This window comes from Macaca thibetana, chromosome 3 (assembly GCF_024542745.1).
Source record: "Macaca thibetana thibetana isolate TM-01 chromosome 3, ASM2454274v1, whole genome shotgun sequence".
NCBI classification, from domain to species: Eukaryota; Metazoa; Chordata; class Mammalia; order Primates; family Cercopithecidae; genus Macaca; species Macaca thibetana.
In genome coordinates this window covers 7,562,573-7,589,612 of record NC_065580.1, presented here as the reverse complement: position 1 = coordinate 7,589,612, position 27,040 = coordinate 7,562,573, and the positions used below count along the sequence as shown (strand labels likewise).

The following is a 27,040-nucleotide window of genomic DNA, read 5'->3' as shown; positions in this document are numbered from 1 at the left end:
CTTTTATCTATTTTTTTCATAAATGGCTAGCTGGTTATCCCATTATTGGTTTATAGATCCCTAAGATCTATTCCATTAAAGCAGAGTCTCAGCCCCTGGACTAAAAGCGGACTTGGGAGTTCAACCACCTGACTTCACATTTTGGCTTTACCACTTGGTAGCTGTGAGGCCTTTGTTCAACAACTTAAGCCCTCCATGCCTCAGTTTCTAGTTTGGGAAACATTGTACAAACACAAGAGTTGCTACGAAGATTGAAAGAATTATATACAATGCACTTAAACACACACAGATTTTTATAAGGAGCAAAATTTAGCAACACGTGAAATTAAACCATTCTGGAGGTCATGCCATGCTGACTATGTGAGATTCTTTTTGCTTTTTAAAAGACTTTAATCTTATTATTTGCAGTTCATGAACACACAGACATGCACTTTCCTTCCCTCATCTTCAAAGGCAAGATCACCCTAAACCAACTTGCAAAATCTTTTGAAGCTAAAGATTCACTGTTTTGGAAGCTCCTGCAGCCACCCAGCCACTTAAGAATTCTTGTGGCACAAGGTCAGCCAGGTAAACATTTCAGGCTTTGCAGGCCATGGGGTCTCTGTTGCACCTGCTCGGTTCTGCTGTTGAAGTGTGGAAGCGGCAGGAGAGGAACACACAGATGGGCATGACTGTGTCTCCATGACAGCTTTGTTTACAAAAAGAGGTGGCAGGCCAGATTTTGTCCTGGGGCTGTCATTTGCTGAGCGCTGCATTAGAGGGAGAGATGGAAAAGTGGGGCATTGTTTTGGTTGGGGTGTTTGATCATCAAAGCGAAGTAGGTTTGATACTCCACAGTGCTAGAAGGAGTATGATGAGAATGCCAGCCACACCACGAATTCTCACGCTACTGTTCCTCTGTCCAGAGGCAAATGTTAGTGAAAGACTATGGCAACTCCATACAGGCGCCTCCAAGAGGTAAGATCCTTCCAGAAGGTCTGGTTCTCTTCCCTGGTCAAAAAACACCAGCCAACCTAGGTACTTGCTGGTCCCAAGACTAGCTGTGGAATCCAGAACTGTGGTCTCCATCTGTGTTCCCCCTCCCTCCTGTCTTATAGTATCTGAAGATTGAATTATCTCTTTTTCCTTTTTCATTTTTCCTTCTGAAATGATAGTGATCATAATTTCCATCTTCCTGCTTTCTTTCCCCTTAATAATAGAAAACAGTGTTTATCGGCCAGGCACAGTGGTTCATGCCTGTAATCCCAGCACTTTGGGAGGCTGAGGCCGACAGATCACTTGATGTGAGGAGTTTGAGACCAGCCTGGCTAACATGGCAAAACCCTGTCTCTACTAAAAATACAAAAATTAGCCAGGCGTGGTGGTGGGAGCCTGTCATCCCAGCTACTCAGGAGGCTGAGGCATGAGAAATCGCTTGAACCTTGGAGGCGGAGGTTGCAGTGAGCCGAGATCTCGCCATTGCACTCCAGCCTGGGTGACAGAGTGAGACTCCATCTCAAAAAAAAAAAAAAAAAAAAAAAAAAAAAAGAAAGAAAAAGAAAGAAAGAAAACAGTGTTGATCAAGCTCTGGTGTATATCAGTATCACCTAAGGAGCCTGTCAAAACTTGAGATTCTACGTTTGTCCTGTAGGCCATAAATTATAGGACAGAAAGATGAGATGCAAACAGAACTTGAGGAGAAGTGGGCATTACCTTGAGACTGAAGACTCAGAAAACAGGGGGTCATAACCACATCCTCCTTAATGTCAAGGCTGGATGTGAGGCTGCATCGCCCTCCATTGGGGAAACAGTTCACACAATTGTATGTAGGCTCACTGGGCCACGTGTGATGAGGGCATCCTTGCATGCATGCACACATGCTGGCCAAGGAGGGCGGAGTGCCACAGTCCCCTTTCGGTTGCCAGCTGGAACTCTTATCCTGGAACTTCCTGCCCTGCCTCCCGGTTCCTGGTCATTCTGTTTCTCCTGTGTAATCCTACCCCTTAACCCCCACCTGACCCTGATTGATTCCGGGATCCTAACTGGGCTAATCAGATATCCTGTGACAAGGCACTTAGGACAGTAAATGGAGAGACACACAGACTAGGACTTCTCTAGATCTCTTGTAAAGATCCATGAATTCTTGCTGCTGAGGCCTCAGGGCCAGTCTGGTTCCTTCCGTTTCTGAGTCCTGAGGGTTCAGCTCTTTTATGAATTCCATAAATGACTCCAAATCCTTCCAATACATTGTCTGCTTATTAAAAAGTAGTCGTGTGAATATAAAAGAAAAGGGACCGAAACTGGATTCAGAAAGGCTGGAAATGCATTCCTAATGCCTTTTGCCCAGATTTGGTTCAAAGGCTTCTAGCAACCAGTGCAGACAGAGGAAACTGTGCTATTACACGATTAATGTCTGCTAGAGACAAAAGCAGTCCCGTTGATCAGAAGTTCAGCTATTCTTGGTACCAAGACCAGACAGCAAGTTCCTCCCAGGGGCCCTGTGTAACGAACGAAGTCTTCACGACATCCCCCAGTGGACACAGTGGCTTTCATGGGGCTGTTTCTTCCTGAGACCCTCCAGATGGGTGGATGGCATTCCTCTCAGGCTCAATTTCATGAAGTTAGTTCTGGGGCAGTGGGGGAGCAATCTATAGTCTGGGAACCTTGATCCAGGAATGGATTTTCAAGTACGGAGGAAAGCAGACAGATTTTGCCTCCTCCAGGCCAGCCTCATGCCAAGCACAACTGAAGGGCCATCTGGAAGGAGCTCAGGGTGACCTCCCAGTCACGTACCACCACAGCACAGAGACCTGGAGCTTCGTGCCTCATCAGCCATAGGACTGGGGGAGGGATGGCTTCTTTCGGGGAAAGCCAAGGAGCTGGGTTCGATGATTCTCAAGGGCACTAACGTGAGCAATGCCCTGGGGCCAGGCTTGCTCTGTTCTGAACTCCCCATCCCACGGGTCTTCTCTGAAGAAGCATGCCCTCACCCCAACCTAATCAATCCTTGCCCTTGTGAGCGGCTCAGAGCCATGCCATAGCCTTCCCGAGCCCAGCCCTTGGCTGTCTATCCCGACAGCAAAACTGGGCTGTAACAGGCTCTACCTTCTCCACGGTGCCTGACAAGCCAGAACGGTGAACCTGGGATTTTCTAGCCAAGGACACTGAAGGGCCTTGGAAATATTCAACAGAAAAAGGCAGCTGAAGGGAGTTAAGAGTAAGGCCCATCTTCCATGCCCAACGTCCCACCACGTCCACCAACAAGAAAGAGCTGCAGTGCCTGACTCCCTGCATCCCAAGGGAGGGCCCAGGCTCTGGGTGCATACGGGCCCCAGCAGGCAGCCCCAGGTCCCGCTCCCTTTGCAGCTGTCTGCACTTCTGCCATCGGAAAAAGCAATTCGCAGGCTCACTGAGCTCATAGACTGCACTCAGGCCTGGAGGGAGGTGCAAATGGCAGTGCAGGCCCCTCGGTGAGGAAGCGGCAGTTTTAGGTTTCTGGAATGAGAGGTAGCTGAGGGGCTCATATACCCCAGCACGTGGATTGGGGGCACAGGGGTGTGGAGCTATGAGTGGACTGTGGGCCCCCACCCAGCAGTGAGGCCTTCATGTGCATGGCTGAGGAGGATCAGGGGCCTCACCGTCTCTGCTTCTGAGCCTCACCCTCATCCCCAGGACCCCTTGGCTGCTGGACACTGCCGGGGTGAGGCCTCTTGAAGGTACAACCCCCACATTCCTCAGCCTGCAGCTGGAGCTCCTGCAGTATGGGAGATGGGTTTGGGGGCTCACTCTCTGACTCCACCTGCCTGTCTCGGCCCCTGGCTTTAAGGAAAGTGTGGAGGGGAGTCTGGGGAACATCCTCCTGTGCAGACCACAGGCCCCGATGGAAGGGGCCATGGCCAGGTTCAGCTTGGGCCCCAAGGTCTAGCTCTTCACTGCTGCAGCACCCCATGCGGACATCGGCAGAGTCCGCCCCAGGCCCATGCCTGCATTCCCTCGCTGTGAGCACAGGGTCTGCTGGGACCCGCTCAGATCCAGAGGTGCTGGGAGTCTCGGATCACCTCTGATAGAGGTTGAGTGTTTGTCCCCTCATCTCAGGTTGAAATTGGATCCCCCGTGTTGGAGGTGGGGCCTGGTGGGTGGTGTTTGGGTCTTGGGGGCAGATGCCTCATGAATGGCTGGGTTGCCTCCCTGCAGCAGTGAGTCCTGCTCTCTTAGCTGGGTGTTTTAAAGACTCCAGTACCTCTCCCCTCTCTCTTGCTCCCTCTCTCGCGTGTGAGCTCTGTACACCCCAGCTTTCCTTTGCCTTCCTCCATGAGTGGAAGCAGCCTGAAGCCCTTGCAAACACCTTTGCAGAGACCATGACAGCAGGAGAAGGTCCAGCCTGGCTCACTTCATCCTGCACCCAGCCTCATAGGCTGGCTGGCTTTGCTCATTACCTGGGCGGAGGCCAAGCTAACCCAGGGATAATTTAGTTGATAGTTTAATTTGAAAGCAAGGATGATAATAGTACCTGCCTGAAACCAACTCCCTCCTTGCTCAGGGACCAAAAACCAGCTTCGTGAGATGAATGAAAGACCACAGATTAGGATTATGGGAGGGGCCTGAACTCTGCGGACATGCAGGTGCAGTTTCTATGATCTCTTACTGCTCTGGGGTCATGGGGCCAGAGGTCACAAGACTTGTGACATCCCTAGTTGCTCCTGTTGATAGCATCACTACTTAAAACTTAAGATTAGTCTTTTGAGATAATTTTTTAGACTTGAATTCTGGCAACCAATGGACCCCACCCAGACCCATGACTCATGACTCAACTGACCCTGTGGCCCTCACCTAGAGGCTGACTCAGTGCCGAAGGACTGTTTCTACACCACTATGATCTCGTCCCCCACCAATCAGCAGCACCCATTCCCTAGCCCCCTGCCCATCACATTGCCCAAAAAAACCGTAAGCTCTGAGCCTTTGGGGAGACTGACCTGAGTGATGGCTCCATTTCCCATGTGGCTGGCCTCATGTTAATTAAACACTTTACTACAACACCATGGTCTCAGTGAATTGGTTTTATCTGTGCAGTGGGCATGAGGCTCCCATCGGATGGCTGCGCCCTCCCCAGAGGCAGATGTTGGCACCATGCTTCTGTGCAGCCTGCAGAACCATGAGCCAAATAAACCTCTTCTCTTTATAAATGACCCAGCCTCAGGTATTCCTTTACAGCAATGCAAAATGCAGCAACATCACCTCCCACCCCGAACCTCCACACTCAGCCATCTGCAGGTTCTCCCCATGCCTTCTCCAAGCCCTGCTACATCTCAGCTTTCCCTAGCCAGCCCTTCAGCCTGAGCACGGGGCCTTGGCTGTCCCCAGGCATTCCCGGTGGCTCTCTTTCTCCTGCTGCTACCAACACCCACAACTTCTGTTCCACATCTTGCCACTGGCCCAAAGCTTAGGTCTAGGAGCTTGACTTTTTTTTTTTCAGGATGTATTCATTTTTAACTACCAATAAGTGAAGATAGTCTCAAAAAATTGGAATGTCAGATAAAGCAACATTTTCCTTCCACCCATCCACTCTTAATTCTTCACTTAGAAGCTGCTGCTAGGCCGGGCGCGGTGGCTCAAGCCTGTAATCCCAGCACTTTGGGAGGCCGAGACAGGCGGATCACGAGGTCAGGAGATCGAGACCATCCTGGCTAACACGGTGAAACCCCGTCTCTACTAAAAAATACAAAAAACTAGCCAGGCGAGGTGGCGGGCGCCTGTAGTCCCAGCTACTCGGGAGGCTGAGGCAGGAGAATGGCGTAAACCCGGGAGGCAGAGCTTGCAGTGAGCTGAGATCCGGCCACTACACTCCAGCCTGGGCGACAGAGCGAGACTCCCTCTCAAAAAAAAAAAAAAAAAAAAAAGAAGCTGCTGCTAGCAGTCCAATGCATGTCCTTTAAAAAAATAAAAAGGTATGTGTGTGTACCTACATACATATATGCACATACATACACACATACATCTATACAAATCCAACACATACACATACACACACACATATACCCCATATATGCTGTGTTCAAATTATTATATGCATATGCTTGCTTTCCCCATAAATGGTTTCCTTACAGTCCCTTCTAGCTTTGATTACCTATCTGTCTGCAATTCTGTCAGTTACTGGAAGAAAACATTTGAAAGAGGATGAAAATCTAAACATAAATAACAATGAAAGATAGTGAAAAGGAGGAGTACTTTAAGAAATTGATATGGTTTCAAGAGGAGATCTTTCTGGACTCAGTTTCTAAAAGAACAGGCCATTTCCCAGGCTGGACAGTGGGCAGCACCAAACCTCCCACTGAATGCTGTACTGAGCTGCAGCCTAGGCCCTGGGGACCAGATAACTTCTCCTGCACCTCCTGGTGCCACTGCTGGGCTCCCAAAAGGGACCCTCCGCCTGCAGGGGCCCCTCCTCCTTCTCTCCCCACTCCTCCCTCTCGCCCTCTCCTCCCACCCCCGTGGAGGGCTCTGTGCAGGAGAACAATGTAGAGAGAGGCAGAGGGTGATGGCCCTTCCCATGGGAGCCAGCTCACAGCTCCGACACTCCTCTGGGCACCCTTCCACTCATCAGGTTCCCTGTGCTGCTGTCTGCCCTGCTCAGCGAGCCTGCCCTGTCCTAACTCAGCACAGGCCTCGCCAGGGAGACAATCTCATCCTTTCTTCTAAAGCCTGCTTGCCCCTGACTACGAGCCCTTGAAGGCAGGAATTCTGTCTTTTCATCCACCAATTCCAGCACTTTCAATCTACACAACATCTCAAGTTCCCCAACAAGGCAAACTGTGGACCCATCCTCCTCCTCTTCGACAAATCCCGCCTGTGTGACGTGGAACTCTCACCCAGCTTTCCCATCAGGCCAGGCCTGATTTCCTTCCTCCGTGCAGCATTTGAGCCCTCATCCCTAGATGATGTTTATACAGGGAGATGGGGGAAGAAAGGGGCATCCTAGGGCTAAAGTGCACAAACTTAAAGGAAATTGTGACAACCCCACAGCCTTGAGGGGTGTGTGCAGAGAATGGTCAGGACCTGCCCCCCAGAACACACACACAGTCCACAGGCAGGAGCACCTTCCTTTGTTTTACGTAGAAAGACAAAGTACAAAATCTGTCCAAGAGATAGATCTGCTCCACTCACACACAATACGACGCACAAACCCCTCCGCCTCCGAGGTGGTGGATGAAGAAGCGAGGCAGACAGAGACCTGGCTTCTCGTCCTACGGCCAACACTGCCTGACGAAAGAGTTTGAAGTCAGAAACACTGAAATTCCCCTCTTGCTGCCCAAAGGCAAATTTGTTTTCCACATCACTATCTTCCCCAATACAAATGTTCTAAGTCAGTAGAAAGAATTGGAAAGAATAGACAAAGGAAAGGAGAAAGTAAACGCCATAAACTTTACAGTTCGTGGTATATTTCACATTATCATCGACGGCGCTCGAGTGAAAATACCTTATCCTTAGATCACAAATACTCATGAGCCTACGGAACTATTTCTTAAACACTCACATTTCCTTCTTCCGTTTCTCCAGCAAATCCCTCCTAGCTTCCATTCCCTGCTGCCCAGAGCCCCAAACAGAAAAAGTCAGGATTTGCCAGAAACAGGTGTAGTCAAACCCCCAAATGCCAAACCACGGAGAACGGGAGCCATACTGGGCTGACCAAAACAGTCTGGTCTCATGGCCCTGGGTGAGGGCCTAAGCTTGGCTCCATGCCTGCAGTCTCCAGAGAAGGCTGGAGGCAAGAGTGCCATCTGATTGTCCATACAAGCCGTACTGTGAGTATCGGGGTATTTACAGTTAACCCAACAACCACGCCGGACCAGAAGGATTGTGCTTTGATAGACTGGCATAGGAAGAAAGTGACAGGTGGAAACTGATGTTCTGGAGAGAGATTTGTTTAGTGGGGAGCCGGTGGGGAGAAAGAGACGCAGGCACTCAGCACCAAGCCGCTCACAGCCACCCGGCAGCTTCGGAGCCACCATGGATGTTTGGCTGCAGAACAGGCCCCCAGCATCCCAGCACCCACCTGAAACAATAGCATCAAGGTCTTACTTTTTCTGGAGCGGGAGAAAAACCTGATGCCCCCGGGCGAGGTAGCAGGGTTGGAGTTGGGGGAAGACTCTTTGGAGGAGGAGCGGAAGATCCCGCTGAAGCTCATGCGTCGAGGGGAGCGCGGCGGGGACTCCTGGTAGGAGAACGGGAACACGGTTTTCGGAGAGCCGGGGCTGGTCTTGGGCCTCACGGGTGCAGACATGGGGCTGGAGGGCCGGGGCTGGGGGCCTCTGGAGAAGAACCCTTTGGAGGGGCTGCCCGGGCCGAAGGGGCTGTCCACCTGCAGAAAAACAGACGAATGGATGCAGTCACTCCACGCTCCGGACACGCTGCCTCCTGCCCTGTATGGAACTTCTCATCATTGTCCCCTCTCACCACGCAGGCCCCCCATAGTACCCTCCCCGAGAAACAGCCCTAAGCTCTTCCACAGAGGCGGCCACTAAACGGTCTGCAGGTAGCACCTGCCCCAAGGACAACCCCTCACAGGCTGGCAGCACCACATCCTGGAGGTCCACTAACCATCCTGTCCCACTCCTTAGAAGGGGCTTCCAGGAGGTCGAGGGGAAGAAGAGAAGCAGAGCTCAAAATGAGCATCTCCCTCCTTTATTACGGGCCTGCCTGCCTTCACCTCTCAAGACCTCACGTCCGTCCAAGGTCTGACCACACAGGACCGCAGTTCTCTTCCCTGCCTATGAGATCCCTATGTTCCAGAACAGAGCGGGCTTAGAACTCCATCCTGAGACCTCAGTCCTAGGAGAAGACGACTTTTTCACCTCTAAGCTGCTTCAGCATTTGAAAGACTGAGGTTGCTGACAGAAGTCAGGAGAAAAGTTAACAAAGCTGGCCAGGTACGGTGGCTCACGCCTGTAATCCCAGCATTTTGGGAGGCCGAGGCGGTGGATCACCTGAGGTCAGGAGTTTGAAACCAGTCTGGCCAACATGGTGAAACCTCGTCTCTACTAAAAATACAAAAAAAAAAAAAAAAAAAAATTAGCTGGGTTTGGTGGTGGGCGCCTGTAATCCCAGCTACTTGGGAGGCTGAGGCAGGAGAATCTCTTGAACCCGAGAGGCAGAGTTTGCAGTGAGCCAAGATGGTACCATTGCACTCCAGCCTGGGCAACAAAGCGAGACTCCATTCAAAAAAAAGAAAGAAAGAAAGAAAAAAAGTTAACAAAGCCCAACACCTCTGAGACTCACTTCACCGACGATTTAAAATTCTAGTCATGGCTTAAAAAATTATCAGACTCCATAACTTTAAGCCAAGGCACACAGCTCACAGTAGACTTTGAGAAACATCCCACGTGCCCGCAGCCATGTTCTTGCTGGGTGCGTGGAGGAGCTCGTGCCCTCCCTCTGGGTGCCTGTATTTGGCCCCAGCTCTGCCACCTGCTGAGCCAACCTGGGCATGTTACTTGGTCTCACGAAGCCTCAGCTCCCTCAACTATAAAATGAGGACGGTCATGCCTTCACCTCCAGGGCTGCTTGAACGTCAGATGAAGCCACGTGAGGCCGGGAAGCACACGGGCGTGGTAAACAGCTCTTGCCCTACCACTTGGGAAACTTGCAAGCTACACGGAGTGGAAAGGACCTCAGAGATGACCCAGTTCCGAAGCAAGAAGGGCGAGTAACTCGTCCGCAGGGCTCACGGGGTGCCAGGACCAGGGCAGATGTGGGAAATGCTGCATTCCGGCGGCCGCGCTGAAAACGGAGCACAGGACACCCCACAGGCAGCCTCGGTGCCACTTCAGGGTCTCTCTGTCCCACCTCGCGGTGCGCTGTCCGGACCGCAGCCTGGGGACGTTCTTCCGCCACTAGAGGGCGGCCCAAGCCCCGAGCCCGCGGCCCCGGGAGGACAGGATGCGCGTGGCGTGGACCTGCGCAGCACAGCCTCCCTGCGTGGCCTCTCCAGCCGAAAGAGCCGGCGCCGCCACGTGGAGGTGCAGGGCTCGGTCTGGGGCGGACACCTTCGTGAGTGGGCCTGGCAGGAAGAAGAGTGTGGTTCTGTAGGACCTTGTAACTCAAACTCTCCTGGCTATAAAGAAATTTGAATTTAAATTTTTTTGTGTAGTTCTTTTTTTTTTGTTTTTGTTTTTGAGAGAGGGTCTCCCTCTGTTGCTCAGGCTGCAGTGCAGTGGCGCAATCTCAGCTCACTGCAACCTCCACCTCCCGGGCTCAAGCAATCCTCCTGCCTCAGCCTCCTGAGTAGCTGGAATTACAAGTGTCACCACCACGCCCAGCTGATTTTTTTTGTGACCATTTACTATGAAAAACATTTAGATTCTCTGTTTATAGAGTATTCCATTTAGCCACCATTCCACCTAACTATGGGAATCAGGACAAATCCTGAGAATAAATTTACAAACAAGAGATTCTTCAGGTGGGGGGTGGTGGCTCACACCTGTAATCCCAGCACTTTCGGAGGCCAAGGTGGGTGGATCACCTCAACTCAGGAGTTCAAGACCAGCCTGGGCAACATGGCAAAACCCTGTCGCTACAAAAATTAGCCAGGTGTGGTGGCCTGTAGTCCCAGCTACTCAGGCGGCTGAGGTGGGAGGATCACTTGAGCCCAGGAGGTGGAGGTGGAGGCTGCAGTGAGCAAGGTGACACCACTGCACTCCAGCCAGCCTGGGTACACAGCAAGACCTTGTCTCAAAAAAAAAAAAAAAGAGGTTCTTCTTCAAGAGGTGGGTGCTGTGTGTGCAGGTCTAGGGTGGGGTGGGGGCTGAGAGAAGCCAGTAGGAACAACACACACAGGGACCAGGGTGGTCCTATCACAGGGTGATACAACAAGCTGGTCCTGGGCAGAGGCCCGGGTTTGGTCACAGCTCAGTTTCCCGCAATGTGGACAACAACTTGGTTCTCTAAGCTTCGTTCCCAGGGCTGTGACAATCATGACAGCAGCCTGGAGGGTACGAACCAGAAGAGGAGCCGAGGTCACATGGGAGGACCGGAGGGAGGGGCGGGATTTTGGAGCTGCTGGAAAGGTGAGCCCGGACTCGGTGCCTGGATGTGCTCTGTGTACCGCAGAGCGAGCTTGCTGGGGGGCTGGGGCAGAGGGCCGAGACAATGCAAACGTCCACTCCTACAGGGAAACAGAGACACACAGGGGAGTGGGGCCCCAGGAGAGCCTGCAGAGTGCCTGCAAGGCCGAAGCACCATAAGCACCATGCAGATGGATAAAGGACCCAGAGCTGAAACCTGCCCCTCAACAGAGGCCCCAACGCAGAGGAGGCCCTGACAGCTAGCTGGGCTTCAGAGAGGCGATGACAGGGCCGGGGAGGCGTCCAGTGCCCAGAGACAGAGGAGAAGGGGTGTGAAGCCCAGAGACAGAGGAGAAGGGGTGTGAAGCCCAGAGACAGAGGAGAAGGGGTGTGAAGCCCAGAGACAGAGGAGAAGGGGTGTGAAGCCCAGAGACAGAGGAGAAGGGGTGTGAAGCACAGAGACAGAGGGCCATTCACTTGGGCCACCATGAGGGTGGGGGTCATGGGGGAAGTTGAGCCATGGGCTCCTGGAGAACCAGTCACGAAAGGCCAGTTTAACCATGTATGATGGGCAAGGGGGATCCCAGGATTATCCTCAATGGGGTTCCATTCTGTATTCTGAATCCAGGCCAGTGGAGTCAGGTGCCCAGTGATCAGGGCTGAGGAGGGAGCCCTAGGAAGCAGCCCTGCTAGTCCTGTCCCTGGAAAATAGCCGAAGCATGGTGGATGCTGGGCCCTGCCTGACCCCTCTCACCGGGAGCCTCGGGGGCCAGCTCACACTCCCGGACGGTGGGAAAGCCAGGCAGAGGGACAGGCCTGCTGGGGTGGGCTGTGTGGCGGTGCAGATAACAGGCGCCGGCTGAAGCCACCAGGGACAGGGCCTCAGCCCTTGCTCTTGGGCAAGCTATAGCTAAATGATATGTTGGTGAATGCAACCGGATGATTCCTCGGGTATTGACGAGACTCCCAAGTGTGTGCCTGGCTCCACAGAGCTAATGGAGAGCAGGCACTCAGGCGTCTGTGGAGCAGAGCTCTGCCTGTGGGGCCATTTGTCATGTAGCTGCTGGAGAGGAAGCTGGGGCCAGGGCCAGGCTGTGGCCTGTATGTCTCTTCCGCAGTCTCAGATCTTCCATGCAAGGTTTTCACTGGAAAGCAGGGTTTTGCAGAGTCAAACAGGAGGAAGATGACCCGGCGCCTGTGGGGCCGGTCCTGCAGCCTTGCACAGGGCTTGGGCTTGGTGGCCCCTTCCTGCCACACCACTCTCTGCTGGCCCAGAAGCTCAAGGCCATTCCCTGACAGTCTTTGCTGGATGGGTCATAAGAGCTGCTAATAAGGTTGCTTGTTGAGGACAGGGCGGGGCAGCCCTACAGGCCAACACCAATTTGATTCAGTTGTGTGTAATTCAAATGATTAAAGAGGAGATTTGCTTTTTCCAGCATGGGAACTCCTGCCCTCATCCCAGGCTGGCCGGCACCCAGAACCCATGCCTAGACCCTGCACGCAGCCCCCAGATCACTAGCTCTGTCCGCTGTCACCTGCCGGAGGGGTCTGTGGGTGGCAGATTGCCAGGAAGCGTGTCCCCTACCAGGCCCCCGCCCACCCTTACTTCCTGGCTGCAGGAGAAACCTGCAAGAAGCCCGGACCTCTGTGTCCTGCCATGGCCACCTCGACCTTCACCTGATGCTGTGCCTCCCTCTCCGGAGCCCCCACCCCACCCCACACTCTTTCTTGGCCACCTGACCCTACACAGTCAACAACCTCCTTGAGACACTGGTTTCCTAATGGGAGGGAAATTCACCAGTAGGGGAGGGACAGCGAGGAGCTAAAGAGAGGAAAGGAAACGTGGAAGGAGAGAAAAAGGCGTGTAGAGAGGGTGCAACACGAGGTGGAAGGAGAGAGCCCAGCACTGGGGGTGGGTGCTGGTGGACAGCAGGGCAAAGTCCTGCCAGTCGAGTTCAGCCCAAAGACCACAGATGGTCTGCAGGGACCGATACCTTCCACTGGGCTTAGCTCATTGCTCATCTTCCTCCACTGCCTCTGCCCACATTAGGGGGGTCTAGTGGGCCACAGTCAGTGCCACGCGAGGAGAAGAAAAAGGAGTGAAGCCCAGGAGGCTCTCCAGTTGGACAGCCTGGCTAATATGCCAGGCTTGGCCATGGTAGGTGAGCTGTCCCAGCATGGGCTCGGCTACGGCCAGGCATGCAAGCGGGCAGGCAGGTGGGCGTGTGGGTGAACACACAGGTGGACGTGGTCTCAGGCTCTGCCTGCCTCCGTGGCACCTCAAGTGAGCTGTGAGCAACTTCCGGAAAGGAGGCCTTACCTTTCGAGAGGAATGCTTTCCGGAACCCTCCAGGTCTCCGTCCAGGAGCGGCATGGCAAAGGAGCTCAGGTCCTAGGGTGGACAGAGAGCACGTGGTCAGTGACAGTGGCCCTCGGACCCAGGGGCTGCACGGAACTCTGTGGGTGTCACCTCCACCTTCCCGAGTCCTTATCCTCCAAATCCACCATAAAGGGACGTGGATGTGTTAGCCACACCCAGCCCCCAAAGCCCCTCACCACCATGCACATTTGCTTCCAGAATGTGCAGTCAAACTTCCAGTAGCAGCCATGACCTCCTATCACCCCAGGGAGGAAGAAAGAAGAAATGGCTGGGACTAAAGGAGACAGGCAGGCAGAAAGGGTGGAGGGACGAGAGCCCCGTCTCAGACTGTTCTGCTGACGGACATGATTTTACCCCACAGCACGGAACATGGGTCCAGGGCCATGTGTCTGCCTGGGAAGATGGGACAGGGATGGGGAGGGTGACACTGGGGTGGCGGCTGAGGCAAAACTATCAGCAGAGTCTAATGACATCGTGGCCAAAACAGAGTCTAAAACAGATTGGGGGAAAGTAGCTCCCCACACACTCATTGCGTCTGAAACAGCCCTGCCCCTTCTTCCTCTTGAATCTTGTCTTGTGAACGCCTCCACACCAGGCAGAAACCTGCCCAGCCATCCTCAAATCGAGCAGAGCTGCATCCCTAACCTTTCTTTTTTATTTTAAAGTTTTTAGTTGTGGTAAAATACACATAACATAATATTTGCCGTCTCAGTCATTTTAAGTGTGCGGTTTGGTGGCAGGAAGAACATTCACATTGCTGCATAGTCGTCACCACCATCATCTCTAGAACCTTTCCACCTTCCCAAACCAAAACGCTGTCCCCATCAAACACTAACTCCCCATCCTCCTCCCCCCAGTGCAAAGAGATAATTCCTATGTCTTTGAATCCGACCACTCTAGGTACCTCATATAAGTAGAATCAGACAGTATATGTCCTTTTGTGACTGTCTGATTCCACTTAGCATAATGTCTTCAAGGCTCCTCCATGTGGTAGTGTGTGCCACAGTTCCCTTCCTTTCGAAGGCTGAATAATGTTCCATTGTATGAGTAGACTACATTCTGCTTATGCATTCATCAGTTGATGGACATTTGGGTTGCTTCTACCTTTTGTCTATTGTGAATAACGCTGCTATGAGTATGAGTGTTATGGTATGAATTAGTGTCTCCCTTCCCACCAAAAAACTCCATATGTTGAAGTCCTGATCCCCAGGACCTCAGAATGTGACTGTATTTGGAGATAAGGTCTTTAAAGAGGCAATTAATTTAAAATGAGGTCATTAAGGTGGGTCCTAGTCCAATATGACTGGTGTCCTTCCAGTAAGAGATTAGGACACAGGCACCTACAAGACAGAGACCACACATGGAAACACAGGGAGAAGACAGCCACCAACCCAAAGAGAGGGGCCCCAGAAAAACCAACCCTGCCGACACTTTGATCTTAGACTTCTAGCCTCCAGAATCATGAGAAAACACATGTCTCTTGTTTAAGCCACCCCACCTAATCTGTAGTGCTTTGCTATGGCAGCCTAGCAAACCAATATAACAGGTGTAAAAATATCTCTTCAGGACCTTGCTTTCAATTGTTTTCATTTATCCCCAGAAGTGAAACTGCTGGACATCAGGTCATCCTACTGTTAATTTTTTGAGGAGCCATTCAACTGTTTTCTGCAGCAGCTACCCCATTTTACTTTCCCACCCACAGTACACAGGGTTTCAATTTCTCCACACCCTCACCAACACTTGTTATCTTTGGTCTTTGTTTTCTGATAGCCATCTTAAGTGGGTGTGAGTTCATATCTCATTATGGTTTTGATTTGCATTTCTTGGATAACTAGTGATGTTGAACATCTTTTCATCTGCTTATTGGCCATTTGTCTATCATCTTTGGAGAAATGTCTATTCAGGCCATTTGTCTATCATCTTTGGAGAAATGTCTATTCAGGCCATTTGTCTATCATCTTTGGAGAAATGTCTATTCAGGCTATTTGTCTGTCTTGTTTGGAGAAATGTCTATTTAACTTCTTTGCCCATTTTTTAATTGGGTTGATTATGGTTGACTTGTAGGAATTCTTTATATATTCTGGTTATTAACCCCTTGTCAGACACATGACTTACAAATATTTTCCCCCATTCTGTGGGTCGCTGTTTTACTCTGCTGTGTCCTTTGATGTACAGAAGTCTTTGATTTATCTAATTTTCCTTTTGTTGCCTGTGCTTTTGGTGTTGTATTCAAGAAATCACTGCCAAATTAAGTGTCATGAAGGTTTTCTCCTATGTTTTCTTCTAAGAGTTTTATATTTTATGGTTTTAGCTCTTATATTTAGGTCTTTGATCTATGTAAATTTTTGTATATGGTATAAACATAAGGGTCAAATTTCATTCTTTTGCATGTAGATATCCAGTTTTCTTGGCACTACTTGTTGAAAAGATGGTCCTTTCCCCACTGAATAGTCTTGGCGTGACTATGGAAAGTCATTTGACTATATCTCTGAGGGTTTATTTCTGGGCTCTCTGTTCCCTTCCATTGGTCTACGTGCCTGTTTTTTTGGTAGTATCACACTGTTTTGATTATTGTGGCCTTACAGTAAGTTTAAAATTGGGAAATGTGAGACCTCCAACTTTGTTCTTCTTTTTTTCAAGATTATTTTGCCTAGATAGGGTCCCTTAAGATTCCACGTGAATTTTAGGATAGACTAATTATTCTATTTTTGGGAAAATTGATAGGGATTGCACTGAATCTATAGACCACTTTGGGTAGTCTTGACCTCTTAACAATATTGCCTCCCAATCCATGAACATAGGATGTGTTTTCATCTATTTGTGTTCATTTCCATCTTTCATTTCCTTCTGTAGTGTTCGCTGTACTTAACCTTTTTTTTTTTTTTTTTTTTAACCCATTCCCTTCTCTCCATGTCCTTGCCCCGGGGGTCCAGGCCTATACCCACTCTCACCCAGTTCCCTCTTGGGCCACCTAATTATTGTACAAATCGTTCAGCCTTACTCGTTCGGATCTGTGCTCCAAATCTCTGCTTAAAGAGCGACCCCTGAAAGGGTGAGCCCCATCACGTCAGTCCCCTGCTAAGGCCCCAGCCTTAGACTCTACTGTCACCTCGGCAATGGCTTCCAGGCCTGGCTGAGACATGCTGGTGAGATCTCAGGTGTGCAGATTCCAGACTCAGCCTTTCTGGTGGTGTTTATCTCCAAAGTTCTCAGCCCTGGCTGCACATTGAGATCACCTGGGGAGCGTGGGGAGCATGCACTGGCCTCGGTACAGCGAGGGCATTTGGAAATTCCACCATAGCCCAGATGAAGAGCCGTGTGCCTCCCATGAAGGAGTCTCGGGAGTCTCGAACACAGTCAGGAGCTCCCAGCCAGCCCTGCAGACTGCAACCCAAGCCCCACAGATGAGCTGACCTCTGCAGCCTTATTTCTGATGTTCTCTGTTCCTGTCTCCTCCTTTCAGCAACAGCCCAGGCAGAGGGTTTGTCATTTTCCAAACACAGCTATGTATCCATGGACATCCCACCTGGAATGTTGTCTTAACTCCTCAGACACTTCTGTTCATGACTACCATCCACCCGTCCTGTGAACCGCTCCCGCTTCACTTCAGCCACTCAGGGATAGCTCCAGGGTCCCATCCCCAGCCCCCAGCATGGAGCCCAGCCCATAGCAATGCAGGAACCACCCTGGTGCCATTCACCAAACACCCCTAACCCTTTCCTTCCTCCGAGCTCTCTTTCCTTTCTCTTGCTCTTCCTGCCCCGTGCCCCCAAATCCTGGCTCACAAAGTAAACTCCTATGTGTCCTGCAAAGCCCAATTCAAATACACTCTCTTGCTGAGAGTCACCCTCAGACAGAATTAATTATCTCTTATTATTCTAGACTGTGTCCCACAGTACTTCAGACACACCTTTATTACCGGACTCATAACCCCGTATTATCCTCATCTATCAGTTTATTTCTCTAACTAGACTTTGAATCCATCACTGGCAAGAGGAAATCTACCCACCTCTCTATTCTTGGCCTCGTACTGTACCCGGCAAGCAGCAGGTTCCAGACGTGTTTGAATTAATTCCCCGACTAAGCACCCTCTTGCGCCTGCAGCAAGCATGGGGGCCACAGAGTCTGTGCCGCCGGCCAGTGAACGATCAGGCCACACGCAGTTGCAATTCACTAGGAAGTGACGAGGGACCAGGGTGGGTCTCTTATCGCCCATTTTAATGAGCACATTCCTCTCTGGTTTCAAATTCTCATTACCCTCTAACATTCGTTCAGCAACAGCAGTTTCCACATGCAGAAGCTTTTTCACAAATCCTCGCTTGCTCCTCATGCAACCCTAAGCAGCATCCTTCTCTAACAACTGAGGCTGAGGAGGTTCAAAGGGACTCACGTCAAGATGGTTTAAAAGAGCTGAGGGCAGGATGCAGGGCTTGCTGCTAGCTCAGGCTGCCCACGGGCCCCAGGCGGCTGCCCGGAGTGGCGGAGGCAGGTCCTAGGCAGGTGTCTCGGGCTGGAGTGAGTATGAAAGTATCAAGTCAGGTCCAACATTGTGGCCTGCTGTGAGGCTGCTGGACTCAGGTGTGTGTGCCTGCCTGGTCATGCAGCCCGACAGGGAAGTCCCCTGGCACAGATGGCGGGGTTTGCTGGAAGGCTCCCCACCCCCAATCCCACCTCCCAGCAAGTCCCAGTATTCTAATCTTGGCTCTCATCTCCAGAGCTCACCAGGAAACATCACGCACCTTGGGGCCGGTGTGGGAAAATCTCTAACTGCAACTATGGCAACTAGAGTCTTGGCGTGTAGAATACTTAGGACCTGGCCTCTTAGGTGACATGCCAGAGGCCCAAGCTCCTGGATTTGCCCCATTCCCGTGATTTCTAAATTTAAAACTCCTGCCAGAGCTTTGGGCCTTCCCCACTACCGGTCTCCACTCCCATTCCAGTCCTTCACTTCCTCTTCCTGTCCACCAGCCACTCAGGCCCTCACAGGACTGGGAGGATATTTAGGGGACAACGCTGAGGTACCAAGAGATGCTGAAGTCCTGATTTCTGCCAAGAGACAGCTTTAGCACTCTGATTTTCATCTGCTGCACAAAATGTCAGTTAGACTTTGACCACATGTGTTGGAGATAAAAAAGTGAATTTTCAGGATTTGGACTGATAAAGTCACCTGTCAGGAAAGCATCAGGACCAAAGAGAAAAGCCCCAAATCTAGAGAATTCCTGAGATGTAAGCTGACCTTAAAAGCAACTCATTTATCCATCTCACCACCTTAGAAATCCAGGCAAAAACCAAAAGTCTATCACAAAAAAAGTGAGGTATTAACAACAGAGCCATCATTAATCTGACATTAGTATGTCCTTCTGAAATCTCCGAACTGTTGCCTCATTTGGTCCTTACAGCAACCCATACAAGTGGGAAAGAAAAGTGGTATCATCCCCGACTACAGATGAAGATACTGAGGGTCAGAGAGGTTAAGTCATTTGCCCAGTGCCAGAGAATCAGACAGTAGAAGGCATGTCCTGTAACCAGGTCCACCTACTCCCAGCTCAGAACTCTTTCTATGAAACTCCACCACCTCCCTGGAGTGGCTCGGTTCCAGTAACAGAAAAACAATTTGGTATCAGAGGCTATAAAAAGAGAGCTTTTCTTCCTAAAACAAGTATCCTTGGCACAGTGCGACCTCAGGGGAAGGAAGGAAGGATACATAAGGATTTGTATAGTCCTGTGATTCATTCCCCAGACAGCTTACCATACTAACTTTCTCTTCCAAGTTCTTCTTAACTAAAAGTAACTCATGCTGGTGTTGCAAGGAACAGGAAAGTCTAAAAAATCCCACCACCAAATGCAATCACTCGCGTTCTTGCACTATCCACATTTTGGAGTCATATACAGCTCTTCCTGCCCCCGGTCCCCTACTTATCCCAATATTTCCCCATAGGATAATATACTTTCTATGTTTGCAATCAACTAATTTGTGTATTCTTGAAGGATGGGGATGGTTTTACTCACATCTTAGCCCTGACAGCAGGTGCTAAGTGTGTGTCGATCAGATGCAGTTCCGACCTTCCAGCGTTTCTGATGTTTTGTCTTACAGAACTCCTTTGTTGAAGCAGCTGGGATACCCCAGAAAGAAGACAGACAAGAGTGCAGATACAGGACAAATAGAAAGGCTGCCAGTGGCAGGGGCCCACAATGGCCCCCACCTCAGGGTCAACTTGAGGTTTAAAATATCAGGATCATGATACAACATTCCTGTTTGATTCCGACCGAGGAAGCAACACATTGAGGATGGTTTGCATTCTCCGCTCCCGCTGAGTGAACCCCAGCACAGAGAGCACCATCTGGAGCTGCTGGGCCGTGCGTCCGCCGAGGCCAGGGCCCCTCCCTGGCATATTCAAGCCCCCGTGTCCCTCAGGCCCGCGAGAACACAGCCTGCAGCGGGGAGGGAGCCGGGGGCTGAGCCGGAGCCCCAGCTCTGTGATCTGCGATCTGGGGCATCTTGGGCATGTCTGGACTTCAGCTTTTCATCTGTCAAATGAGAGGGTTGAACTAGAGAACCTGTGAAGACGCCTTTTAGCTCACACGTTCTCTGTTTTTACCCGCCGAACTGGGCAACAATAGGTGAGATCGGGAACATTGTAAAGGAACCCCACTAGATTCAGAATAAGATGCACATTCTCATCTCCTATCTTCATCATCAAAATAATTTCCTCCTACTCTCAAACGACCAAAGGAAGACTCTCCACTGCTCTCAGAGTCACAGGGCCTTTGGGTGGAGTCTTGGGGCCTGCACTGCGAGGGAAGGAAGGAACTTCCTCTGCTGCCTTCACAACGCTATCTAGGTGAATGGCCAGGACCCAGCGGCATTTCTGCCTTTCCATCTTCACATGTGTCTTGATATGCCTCTTAGGTTCTAACCCTTAAGGTTTCTCAACTGATTGTTCAGCTCCCTCAATCCTAAGGGCCTGGGCTGTGGGATCGAGTGCTAGGTGGGTTCTATCAGATGCTTAGTGACCCTGGGACAACTGCATGTGGCATCTCCAGCTACAGGCCCGAGGCCCGTAGTTCCCACCCGGACCCTGTCCTGCCCACCTTGCCTGCCCTCAGTCACTGCCCGGGGAGTGGCCCATAGGCTCTGACCATGGCTGAGTGGTGACTGTGGCCTGGAGCTCGCCACAAGTGGTGATGGCCTTGGCAGGCCCCTCTGCTGGGAGGCACAGGGGAGGTGTCTCCGGACAGGCCGGCCTTGCGCAATCCCCAAAACCAAACGGGCAATTCTTGGTACTGATGGGTGGCAGGAGGTGACCAGAGCCAGGTCAATTGGAGCCTTTGAAAAACATTCGTGTTATATAACCACTCTCAGAAAAATAAGGAACAAATATTGAATCACTGGAACCAGGCAGCAGGGGAGGGACAGTGGCCAAATCCGGGAAGGCCTAAGCTCCACTCTCCGAGAAGTTCCAGAGCCATTTACTTTCCACAGAGGACACAGAGTTTCTCACTGCAGCCTAAGCAACTTCCTGATGTCAAAAGAAAAATCCAACTGTTTTTCACTCCCGCGGCCACCCTTCCTCCCCGGCTCCTTCACCTGGTGGTCCTAGTTCCCACAGCCACCTTGGGGCTCCCCCTCCCCGCCCCCCAAGGCCAAGGACCCCGGTCTGGCAACCCGAGCCTTCCCTGGCTTTGAGTAAGTCCCCTGCTCCACCGTATTCCCAGTTCCTCATCTGGCCCGAGGCCACCTGGGGCTTCCCTAGCTCCATATCAGCACCAGACATGAAACTCCTTTTGCTCAAAACCAAATAGCTGCAGAATCCCTGGCCCAGAGTGCCCAGGAGACCTCGATCCTCCCCACAGTTCTGCATTCATGTCCTATATGGAGTGCGCCCTTGAAAATCCAGGAGCCTCCACTTTCCAGTGTGTAAAATGAGGCCATCATCCTTCTTATCATGGGCTGGTGGGAAACCAGACCAGAGGATGTGATCAAAGGCCGTTCCCGCAGTGTGAGCCCCCATGGCACTGGGGATGGCAAGGGCCGCTGGCCGAGGGCACACTGGGGCCTGATGATGAAGGCCGTGGGGAGCGACAAAGGCATCATCACCGGGGCAGCCAGGCCCCTCGTGTGGCTCCCCGCGGAAGCCAGGGCAGTTGCTCACACTCACCCAAGGCCTGAGATCGGGTTTCAGAGGCTTCTGCAAAGACACTGGCTGCCCCCTTATAATTAGAGAGCTGTCTTTATCCCTTTCCCAAGGTGAAAGCCAAGATGATTCATCACTTGTGCACGGCAGTTCTAAAGAGGATCACAGCGTGGCTGCTGCCGGAGTCTCCGGCTCTCTCCTTGTGCAAAGGGCCGCCGAGGTTTTCCCTGCCCACCCAGGGCAGCCTTTACTTGACCAGAGCTCCACGGAAGCTTGGAGGGACCCCAATGGCCTCCTCACGTTGTGGTGGAGGATGCTCTGCAGCGGCCAGCAGTGCCTCTTCTGACCAGCTGGGGGTGGCCATCCTAAACGTCCTGACCTCAGGGCTTGTGCTGTGGGATTCCTGAGAGCCCCTTCCTAGTTCAGGGCCCCAGGGCAGGCTCTTACAGGCAGCTGCTCCCAGGCCAGGTTGAGTCCAGCCTCTGCTAACCACACACGCTTGTCTTCTTCCAGCCTGTCTGAGATCCCCCAGAAGGAGGGAGAGTGGGGGGCAGGGGCACTACCTAGAGGCGCAGGTTGGGTGGAGGCTACAGGAGTCTGGGTCAGCTCACAGTTCATGAGGAAGGAGGCAAGTACCCAGGAGGCCCCAGGACATGCAGGTGTGGGGCGTGTTTGCATGGTCCATGCAGCCGCCTCCCTGGGGACCAGCAGCAGGCAGCCTCCCAGCTCCCTTCCAAGGCTGTGGCCTGGGCTGCAGGTTGCCGCCTCCATCCGGAGTAGCTGTGGTCTCCACAGGTGGCACCCTACGCCTCAGCCAGGGCACAGGGGAGGGGATGTTATGGGACAGGGAGCGCTGGGCTCTACTGACCACATCCCATTGTGGAGTTGGTAACGGCTAATTTGACGTGTCAGCCTGGCGAGGCCATAGCACCCACTGATTCAATCAAACACCAGTCAGGTGGCTGCCGTGGGCGTATTTGCAGACGTGGTTAATATCTACAATCAGTGACTTGAAGTGAAGCAGATCATGCTGAATGATGTGGGTGGGCCTCCCCCAATCCGCAGCAGGCCTGAAGAGGGAAAACAGAGGGTTCCGGAACTGGAAATTCTGCTTCATGACTGCAGCATCGACCGCCTGAGCTTCTAGACCATCTGCCCAGTGGATTCGGGACTTTTCAGTTCCAATCAACGCATGAGCCAATTCCTTCCAACAAATCTCACATATATACATATATATATAAAAAACAATACTATGTATATATTAATCATGTTATATACATTAGATATAGTTAATATGTGATTATACCTCCTTAATATACATATTTTTCTTAATATATATAATATATGTAATTATATATATGTAATTTTATATATATATAATATATATGTATATTAAGAAAAATAGGAGATCTATATGCTTGGATCTCTCCTCTTGGTTCTCTTTCTCTGGAGACCCTGCCTAACACAGAGCCCCAGGCCTCCTCACCCCAGCTGGTGGGGACAGACATGGGGAGAGTCCAGGGTAAAAGCAGGCCACTGTTTGGAAGCTCTTAGCCTTCCCTGCATAGATGGATGGGGTCCACTCAGTCATTAGGTGGGCTCTCCGTCCACACTATGGCTCTCTGTCCACACTATGAAGCCTTCACTTTGCCCAGGCCCCAGTGAGACACCCAATGGCCCCAGCTGGATGAGAGGACAAAGACCGATGTGAAGGGCCATCATCCTGGCAGTGCTTGGAGAACCAGAGGAAATAGCCAAATGCCCTGCTTTGACTGTCAGAGAACATTCGCAGTACGTGAAGGGCAATCACAGGTTTAGAAAAGCACCACGATCGCCTTCTAGCCTCATCTCTGAGCCTTGGCAGCAGAGTGGGGCAATCCTCTTGCCTTTGCAAGCTGGGTAACGGTCACGCAAGTATCTGTCACGGCATCTTGTCACCCTGTCACTGAGGGCCTGTCTCCTTCCACACCCAGTTGGAGTTCGGCAAGGACCGTGTCTCATTCACCCCTGAGTCACCAGCTCCTCCCAGGGCTGGATTCCATGAGCCTCTGTCCTTCCCCCTTGCAGAGCTGACACTGGGAGAGTGGTCATAAGCTGGGGCGTAAATGACTGAGGATGGCCCAGGGGCCAGTAAACACCAAGACCTCGGGATAAGGGAATGATGTCCTCATGCGCCACCTCCAGCCCCTGTACGGAGGGACAGCCCTTCACTTCTAGGGCTGTCTTCAGCTCTGACGTTATGATGCTATTAAGACAGGGTGTGAAGAGGCCAGCTCTGGGGTTCTGGGGAGGTTTTATTGGCTTACAGATAAAATGCCAAACCACCAGCTAATACCAGCATAGAGTCCTCCATGGGCACTAACGACCCAAGGGAGAGGCCCCGAGGCCCCGAGGCCCCACACCCTGTCCGGCCGCCAGCTGCAGCCACACCCTCCAGTCGTCGGCCGCCCAGACTTCAGAGAGGAAAAAACCAGCCACGAGGTGAAAGTGAGCTGGCCCTGGCCTGACCTCTGCCGCATAGGCCCAATGGCCCTGGTCAGATCTGAGGCTTCCCCCACAGTCAGCTTCCTGCCACCCCCTACCCTCCACTGCCGCCTGGTGCTCCCCGCTGGGTACACATCCAGCAGTTTTGGTTAATGCTTGAAGACAAACTGCAGGAGGGACACCGTGAACTACAGTAAAATTGGGCACCCCGGGGACATTTTTGTAAGGTCACAGAGCTGCTGGCTGGCTCGGAAACACACCCTCCTCCATGTAGGAGGACCTTGTGTGAGAGAGGACACCTCTGAACGAGGGCTCAGGGACCTCATTTCTGCTCCCAAATAGCTACCCAAGATGTGGCTTTGGGATTCGGCCCAGAGCTGAGGCCTGCAAAGGCTTCCACGTCAGTGCTTTCAGAATCTCAACTGTCCATATTTACAGAGCCATATATCAAAAGATTCTTCCCCAACACTTTCTACGGGGACCCAAGGATTCCTTCCACTCTGTCTTGTTTCACCCACCTGCTCCGTGCCAGGCACATTATAGATCAAAAGGTACAGGGAGTTCAGAGGAAGGAGGAAATACCACGGACTTAAAAAGCAAGCCAGGGCTTCCCACGCTGAGCGTGGTAAATAGAGGAGCTTTCATGTGTCTCCTCACTTCCATCCCGGGGTGAGCTGGCCACTCCCGAAGCATCTGGCCACGGCTCTTCACACTGACAGTCCCAACTTGTTAGTGGATTATGAAATCAATTTAGTGGATTGCACAACCACCAAAAACTGAATTACAATAAGAATGCATCTTGTGGTTGCATGAAGCCTGTGTCTCAATGATCCACACACACATAGAATAAAATGTACCTTTTGTTTGTTTTTTTTTCCCCGAGACAGAGTCTTACTCTGTCACCCAGGCTGGAGTGCAGTGGCGCGATCTCGGCTCGCTGCAACCTCCATCTCCTGGGTTCAAGTGATTCTCCTGCCTCAGCCTCCTGAGTAGCTGAGATTACAGGTGTGCACCACCATGCCTGGCTAATTTTTGTATTTTTTAGTAGAGATGGGGTTTCACCATGTTGGCCAGGCTGGTCTCAAATTCCTGACCTCATGATCCACCTACTTTGGCCTCCCAAAGTGTTGGGATTAGAGGCGTGAGCCACCACACCTGGCCTGTATTTTTTAGTAGAGATGGAGTTTTCCCATGTTGTCCAGGCTGGTCTTGAACTCCTGGGCTCAAGGGATAGACCCGCCTTGGCCTACCAGAGTGCTGGGATTACAGGCATGAGCCGCTGTACAGGGCCGGAATAAAACGTACTTCCTATTGTGTTGTGGGTGAAAAAGTCTGAAAAATTCTGCGTTAGATGAGCTTTGAAATTGTGCAGGTAGATTTCAGGGAACAGAGAGGAGCTGACCTTCTGTCCCCAAGGTGTCACCAGAAGTGTGGAACAATGGGTACCATCTGTCCTCCTCTCCTGGCTGAAGCCCTCTGGCCCCTCTCCATACTTTGTGCCCAGAAATATTCATGGAGTTAAGAACACAGAACATGACATCTCTTTATTACCACAAGGATGTGGTGATTCCCTCCCTCCTCACCTCTCACCCCCCGCATCTGCACCTCCCCTGGCCCTGTGACCTGCAGGGCAGCTTGGCCTTGTCCCCAGGCTACCTCAGACCCAGAAAAGCAATTATACCTTTGGGGACAACCACCCGCCCCAGCCGCCTGCCGAGCAGTGCCTGTCAGCTTCTGTTCCCCACTGGCCCAGGCCTGCTGCGGGTGCCCTCACCTCTAGCACCTAAACCCAGAGAACTGGGCAGTCACGGGGTGTTAGGATGGAAGTGGTCTCAGAAATTCTCCAAGGCCCTTGTGTTACAGGTGGGGTAACAGATGTCCAGAGATTCAAGCAAGTTACTCAAAACCACATGGTAGAGCTGTGACTCAGCCAGAACCAAATCCTGGTCTTGCAACTTCTAACCAAGGTCTCTTTTGATTACGTCATGCTCTTCTAGCTGCTGCTTTCTAGTTTATGTTTCCACTACATAAGCCGGTAACAGCAACTCTTACAAGATTGCGACAGGCTTGCCATCCCTCACATGGGCCTGGCTATACTGAGCACATAGCAAATGTTATAATTCTACAAAGCCATGCTCTGACTTGGGTTCTGTGGGCACTTTTGCATCTTGTCTCCAGCGACAGGACAAAGCCCATGCTCCAAATCCCTTTCTGGTGTCATTCACTGTGTGTGAATCTGTTACTTCCCCAGAGCCCTTCAGCCTGTGATCTCAGCCATGCAGGCAGCAGCTGCTCCAGGAACTCCCCAGGAGCCATGGAACCTGTCATGTCCTCCAGACTGACGGGCGCGGACACTCTGCACGCAGGGGCTCCAGGTGCCGCCGGCCAGCATCTAGCCAGCAGCAGATGCGTGGAGACCAGCCAGGCCGGGAGAAGGTGTCTGCCACTCCCCATTCCAGGTCACACCACCAGGGCCACTCTGCAGGCAGCTCCCAGGTGGGATGTGAAGAGCCTGGCAGGTACGCTGCCCCTCCAGAACCTCACACCAGCCAGAATCCCTCACAGACGGGCTGACGACACTAGAACCAGCCATGCTGCTAACTCTTTTACAATTTTGCTTTTTGGTCTTTTTGTAAGTTTAACTCTTGTTTAAAAAGATAAATTGAACCTCTACCCTCTCAGCGAGGCAGGCCTGGATATAGATTTCTGCCTAACCAGCTGTGTCATTTGAAAGTCACCTCCCATCTCTGGTCATCAGTTTCCTCCTCTGAGACAGGAGGTGTCTAGACCCTACCCCCCCAGCTCCTCCAAGGCCTTCCCAACACAGATTCTGTTCCAGGCTGTCCCTCCTTCTGGCACTGCAATGACACTCCTTCGAACACATCCAGGTGGGCGCCAGGGCTGCGCTGGTCACTGCCACCTGGTGGGTACAGCCTGTGTTCAGACTCCAGGGCATGAGCAGTTCCAGGACAGCGCAGGACGAATGCCGAAGGAAGTGATGGCAG

General features: G+C 51.8%; 1 protein-coding gene across 2 annotated transcripts in view; it reads right to left on the bottom strand.

The window, feature by feature from the left end:
* PRKAG2 (protein kinase AMP-activated non-catalytic subunit gamma 2) overlaps positions 1–27,040 on the bottom strand; it is a 324,067-nt gene that overhangs the window by 221,398 nt on the left and 75,629 nt on the right. For both annotated transcript variants that reach the window (XM_050785863.1, XM_050785864.1), the window contains exons 2-3: positions 13,357–13,428; positions 8,056–8,335 (exon numbers count right to left, since the gene is read on the bottom strand). In XM_050785863.1, coding sequence (XP_050641820.1) covers positions 8,056–8,335; positions 13,357–13,428 — 352 coding nt within the window. The remainder of the gene's footprint in view (positions 1–8,055; positions 8,336–13,356; positions 13,429–27,040) is intronic.